The sequence below is a fragment of the Toxotes jaculatrix genome, chromosome 13 (genome assembly GCF_017976425.1).
Source record: "Toxotes jaculatrix isolate fToxJac2 chromosome 13, fToxJac2.pri, whole genome shotgun sequence".
NCBI classification, from domain to species: domain Eukaryota; kingdom Metazoa; phylum Chordata; class Actinopteri; family Toxotidae; genus Toxotes; species Toxotes jaculatrix.
In genome coordinates, this window is record NC_054406.1 from 23637911 (window position 1) to 23644367 (window position 6457).

The window sequence follows — 6457 nt, forward strand, 5'->3', positions numbered from 1 at the left end:
CTAACCAATGAGGAGTTTCTACATTGATGATCATCTTTCATTGACTCTGATTCAAATCCTTTCTGTTTTATTCTCAACAAGTTGGAGACATGACAGTTATATATGACACAATCAGTAATAAACAGACATGTACAGTCAAGGCCGTAAGTATTTGGACAGTTAGACATGATATGTTATTTGGGATCTCAGCACATTGACTTTAAAATATAATAATGAATACTACAGTCAATGACTGCAAAGGATTTTACATTAAATATTAAACTAATGAGTTTGTTTCATGTGTATTTGTCCAGTTACTTTTGAACCACTAAAAGGGCTGAATCTCCCACACAGTTCTTTCTATACTGATGTCAACCTGCTCAAATTAAAGCTGAGACTTGGCTCTTTAATGTAGGATCCATTATTTTAATTCAGATTCAACGTGATGAAGCTCAGAGCTCAGAGATGATGATAAGGAATTAAAGAAGAGAGGAATTTATTTTCCCTCCTGTTGAATAAAATAGCAGAGTCTTTATATAATGATGAATAAATCCAACTATCTATACACTTACAGAGCTTTGTTAGAGGCTTTGACAACTGGCAGCAGCTTCAGAAGAGCCTCCTCTGAAGCAGAGTATTTCTTCAGGTCAAACACATCCAGATCTTTTTCTGATGACAGTAAGATGAAGACCAGAGCTGACCACTGAGCAGGAGACAGTTTATCTGTGGAGAGACGTCCTGAACTCAGGGACTGTTGGATCTGCTCCATTAGAGAACGATCATTCAGTTCATTCAGACAGTGGAACAGGTTGATGCTTTGCTCTGCAGAGGGAGTCTCTTCAATCTTCTTCTTGATGTACTGGACCGTTTCCTGATTGGTCTGTGAGACACTTCCTGTCTGTGTCAGCAGACCTCGCAGGAGAGTCTGATTGGTCTGCAGTGAAAGACCCAGGAGGAAGCGGAGGAACAAGTCCAGATGTCCATTTGGACTCTGTAAGGCCTTGTCCACAGCCCTCTGGTAGAGCTGTGTTGGATCAGGTTTGTCTGTGGACAGTTTAGACCAGTTGGAGGTTGATTGTTCTTCTGACAGCAGGTTGACTCCAGAGTTGATGAAGGTCAGATGGACATGAAAAGCAGCCAGAAACTCCTGAAGACTCAGATGGACGAAGCAGAACACCTTGTCCTGGTACAGTCCTCTCTCCTCTTTAAAGACCTGTGTGAACACTCCTGAGTACACTGAGGCTGCTCTGATATCGATGCCACACTCTGTCAGGTCTGATTCATAGAAGATCAGGTTTCCTTTCTGCAGCTGCTCAAAAGCCAGTTTTCCCAGAGACTCAATCATCTTCCTGGTCTCTGGACTCCAGTGTGGATCTGTCTCAGCTCCTCCATCATACTTAACATTCTTCAGTTTGGACTGAACCACCAGGAAGTGGATGTACATCTCAGTCAGGGTCTTGGGCAGCCCTCCTCCCTCTCTGGTTTCCAACACATCCTCCAGAACTGTAGCAGTGATCCAGCAGAAGACCGGGATGTGGCACATGATGTGGAGGCTTCGTGAAGTCTTGATGTGGGAGATGATCCTTCTGGCCTGCTCCTCCTCTCTGAACCTCTTCCTGAAGTACTCCTCCTTCTGTGGGTCAGTGAACCCTCTGACCTCTGTCACCATGTCAACACACTCAGGAGGGATCTGATTGGCTGCTGCAGGTCGTGTGGTTATCCAGAGGCGAGCAGAGGGTAGCAGTTTCCCCCTGATGAGGTTTGTCAGCAGCACATCCACTGAGGTGGACTCTGTAACATCAGTCAGGACCTCAGTGTTGTGGAAGTCCAGAGGAAGTCGACACTCATCCAGACCGTCAAAGATGAACAGAACCTGGACCTCTTCAAACCTGCAGAGTCCTGCTTCTTTGGTTTCAGTAAAGAAGTGATGAACAAGTTCCACCAAGCTGAACTTTTTCTCTTTCAGCACATTCAGCTCTCTGAACGTGAATGGAAATGTGAAGTGTATGTCCTGGTTGGCTTTGTCTTCAGCCCAGTCCAGAGTCAACTTCTGTGTTAAGACTGTTTTCCCAATGCCAGCCACTCCCTTTGTCATCACTGTTCTGATTGGTCCATCTCTTCCAGGTGAGGTTTTAAAGATGTCTTCTTGTCTGATGCTTGTTTCTGGTCTGGCTGGTTTCCTGGATGCTGTTTCAATCTGTCTGACCTCATGTTCATCATTGACCTCTCCAGTCCCTCCCTCTGTGATGTAGAGCTCTGTGTAGATCTGATTCAGAAGGGTTGGGTTTCCTGCTTTAGAGATCCCCTCAAACACACACTGGAACTTCTTCTTCAGAGTAGATTTAAGTTTACGTTGACAAACTGCAGCATCATGTCCTGAATGAACAAACAAGAAACAACATCAATGACTGATTCATAAAGAAAACATGACATGTTCATCCCCCTAAAGAACACACATGAACAGATTTCCCTCCATGTCTTGAGATGTTAGTAAATGTCCCATTTGTCCATCATGTAGAATCTTTAGAGAAATCCTCTTACTGCTGTGCAGACAGTCAGCCAGCTCCTCCTGCTTCATTCTCCTCAGGAAGTTCACTGTGATCTTCACAAAAGCCTCTCTGCTGCTCCTCCTCTGCTCTTCATCCTCACTGTCCAACACCTCCTCATCCTCCCTCTGACTCTCTGAGCATTCTGGGTAATCTGGACTCACAACCTTCTGGATCTTCTTCAGCTCCTTCTTCACAAAAGTGACAACGTTCTCCTCCAGCAGCTGGAACAGAAAACTGTATGAATGACACAATCAAAGTAAAACCATGGAGCCAAACATCAGATCCATGTTGGACACACTGACAATCCATTGCTCTAAAAAGTGCAGCATGGAGATTATTGTCAACACAACAGATGTCAAAGTAGTTGTTGTCCATGTACAGACCATAAATATGGAGTCCAGGTGTGTTTGATGCTGCTGGGCAGACTGAGCACTGGGAACCTCTGAGCTCTCCTGGTCCACTCTGTGGAGGAATCATGAAGAATTAGCTCACATTATGTTTGCAGCATCTGTGAGTGTTTTATGCTTTGTACACAAACAACAGCTGCTTTTATGTTCTGTGGTGACTGTCCTGATTAAAGCAAACACTACTGTGCTGTGACATTCTCAATGAGAGGAAACAAGCAATCAATTCTGTACCTCATGACCTAGAGTCATCACAACAAGTCCACCTTTTAAATGATGAGTTTTAAGGACTCACACTGGGTTTGACAGAAGTCTCACCTCTGCTACAGGACACTAACACAAACACAAACACTGGAACTGGATAGATGCTGAGTTACAGGGAGTTTTAGTTCTGATCTGAATGACACATATAAGAACATAAGAAGTGCTTTTCTTGAAAAGAGAAACATCAACTTTGCCACTAAAGCCTGTGTTTCAGCCTGATCATGTTCATATACTGTGTCATTCATGAAGCCTGGAGACAAAACACAATCACTTCATCTTTCATAGAAGACCAGTTATACAGGACAGCTGTCTGATACATTTTAAACTCAGCTGCAGCTCACTTCTTTGCAGCAGAGGGAGGCTGTCCTTTGAAATCAATGAGGTGAACCTTTGACCTGTCACTCTTCATGGACACACAGCTGGGCTCAGGTACAGGGAAGTCTGGTCTCTGATGGATCCTGGTGGACACAGAAATTAACACCACCACTGACATGGGGACAGGGACAACATATCTATTATTCATACAGTGTTCTCATAGTAAAGAAGAAAACATGTTTTCAGCTGCAGCTCACTTCTTTGCAGCAGAGGGAGGCTGTCCTTTGAAATTCATGGGGAGACCCATTGACCTGTCACTCTTCATGGACACACAGCTGGGCTCAGGTCCATGTTCAGGTCCAGGTCCAGCAGAGTCTGGTGTGTGCTGCTGCTCTGGCCTTCAACACAACACACACAGAGCTTTGAGTGTGAATAATGATGGTGCAGTGATGTGAGTGCTGAGCTCTGACATGGAGAAGAGTCATGGACAGTTAGAGATCCTCATCTCACCTCTGAGCTTTGGTCTGGATCTCATGGTCCCCACACAGACTGCTTTTAGGGGGAGGGGCTCCCTCCTCTCTGTCCTCACACTGATTCATGATGCTGAATTCACATTCACATCAGCTCACACACACTTTCTACCTTCATGTGGAGAGAAAACACAAATCATTCATCTGCACATCAACTGAAATCATCCTCAGGTTCATGTTACTTTATTTGTATCTGTAGGTAGATTTGTTCCTCTGTTTTAAAGTTGTCTGACTGAACCATGACACTAAAGAAAATGATAAAATGGATTCTATAAAAGAGAGAGAACATGCTCATTATGGTTCAGTCAATGTGAAAATGTGCAAGTTTCCTTAAACAGTGTAAACGTTTCTGAGCCTTTTTACAAACCACTTCACATTTTTTTTCAAAAAGTCAATTTGCTGTCAATGATAGTCCCAAGATATTTGTAAGACTGCACATACTCAATGGTCTGACCTTTAATTACAGTGACTTGGTGCCTGTGGGGTTTCCTCCTAAAATCAATGAGCATATCTTTGGTTGTTGTAGCATTTATCTGCAGGTAGGATTCCTCACACCACTGAACTAAATCATCAATGACTGGTCCATGGCTGCTCTCACCGTCCAATAACTGAGTCATCAGCACTTTATGATGCTTCTGCTGTCATGTCTGCTCTGACACATGTTTGTGTATAAAATCAACAATAGTGGTGACAACACACACCCTTGAGGAGAAACAGTGGAAGAACACCTTTGGTCAGACAATGTACTGTTGACCCTCACTCTCTGTGTCCTGTTGGTTAAAACATCCAGAATCCAACCCACCAGATTATTATTTAAATCAAACTGTTGTAGGAGCCTTTCAATTCAAATGTGAGGATGGATTGTATTAAAAGCAGAAGAGAAGTCCACAAATAAAAGCCTGGCGTGTGTCCCATTAAAATCCAGATGTTTAAAAAGCATGTTGAGCAGAGTCACTGTAGCATCCTCCACTCCTCTGTGAGGCCTGTATACAAACTGCAGAGGATCCAGTGCATGTTCACTTTGCTTCAGGACCTCAGATCTGACCAGTTTCTCAAAAGTTTTCATTCAAATTGAAGTCAGAGCGACTGCTCTAACATCATTCAGTGTTTTGGGACAGAAACCACAGCATCTTTCCAGAGCTTAGGGACATGTTGTGTCTGTAAGGACTTAAAAATATATTGAAACACAGGACTCAGCTCATGTGCACAGGACTTCACTAAACATCCACAAATATTATCGGGGCCGTGACCTTTGTTCACTTTTACTGCACAGAATCACACAGCTCAATGTTAAAGTGCATAGTGTCTTTAAGTTTATGTTTCAGTTCCTGAGTTTCTGTGCTAAAACCAAAGGAATCAAAACGATTAATAAAAACAATTCAGAGCATTATCCAGCTCTGTGTCTGAGTTCCAACCATCTAAAAAGACACGAGTACTGAGCTCTGTGCTCTGAAGGCCTGCAGTAGTTTTCATGCTTGACCAGACTGAACCAAGTTTGTTTGCTGCCATTTTGTTTTCCAGTTTTGATTTGTAATCCTGCTTTGACTGATTTGGTAAACCATGGTTTGTTGTATCCAACAATGAGTCCAAATCATCCCCACAGGACTATGTGAAAACATCCCAGTCTGTGCAGTTAAAACATCCCTGGAGACAGAGCACTGACTCATCTGTCCAGACCTTTATGTCCCTGCTCTTTTCTCCATCATTTGTCCTGTAGAAATATCAGCTGCTCCTCCACTGATTGGCTCTTCTTTCCTCTTTCATATCTTTCACACATGATTCAGAGACGACCATTTCCATTCACTGACACACAGATGGACTGAGATCCACTGGTTTTATCTGACAATCTGTTTGTCTGCAGTGTTTCTGTAGAAAATGACTTGATGAAACAAGCTGCAGGTGATTATTCCACACAAAACAACTGAGACTCAATTCATTTCTCCTCAATATTATTCCAGGGGCCTGTTTAGTTGGGCTCCCTGGCACTTTCCTGCCTTTTCTAATAGTAAAGTCTGAACTATATGAAGCAGCAACAACAAACCAAAACCAAACCAAACAGCAGAGACACAGATAGACATCAATAAAAACAGCAAATATGTCCTGACAGACAGTTTTTCTGTTTGTACTGTGACCAGCCACAGAGATATAATCACCTATCAGAGCAGCTGAGATGCTTTATTGTGAAAGTATTTATGGATTTGGGTCTTTATCATCTAATTCATCAGGTAGAGTTTGTCCTGATAGGACCAGGAGGCCTCTGACTCTGTGGATGGAGTGTTAACTGTCTCTCTGAAAATCACACAGAGTCTGAAAAACCCTGTCAGTCCCTCTGAGCTCAGTCCCGTAGAGTTCATCTAATGACAGAGAAAGTCAGAGCTGTTCTCCAGCCGCTGTCCGGCCGAGCTCAGACCGCATT

The 6457-nt window shown here is 43.3% G+C and overlaps 1 protein-coding gene across 1 annotated transcript; it reads right to left on the reverse strand.

Annotated features, from left to right (window-relative positions):
- Positions 1 to 547: 547 nt before the first annotated feature.
- Positions 548 to 2323, reverse strand: LOC121191818 (protein NLRC3-like; the record flags this gene model as incomplete). Its single annotated transcript, XM_041053255.1, has 1 exon — positions 548 to 2323. A coding segment is annotated over one exon (1776 nt), but the record flags the coding sequence as incomplete, so codon positions are not given.
- Between the last annotated feature and the right edge of the window lie 4134 nt (positions 2324 to 6457).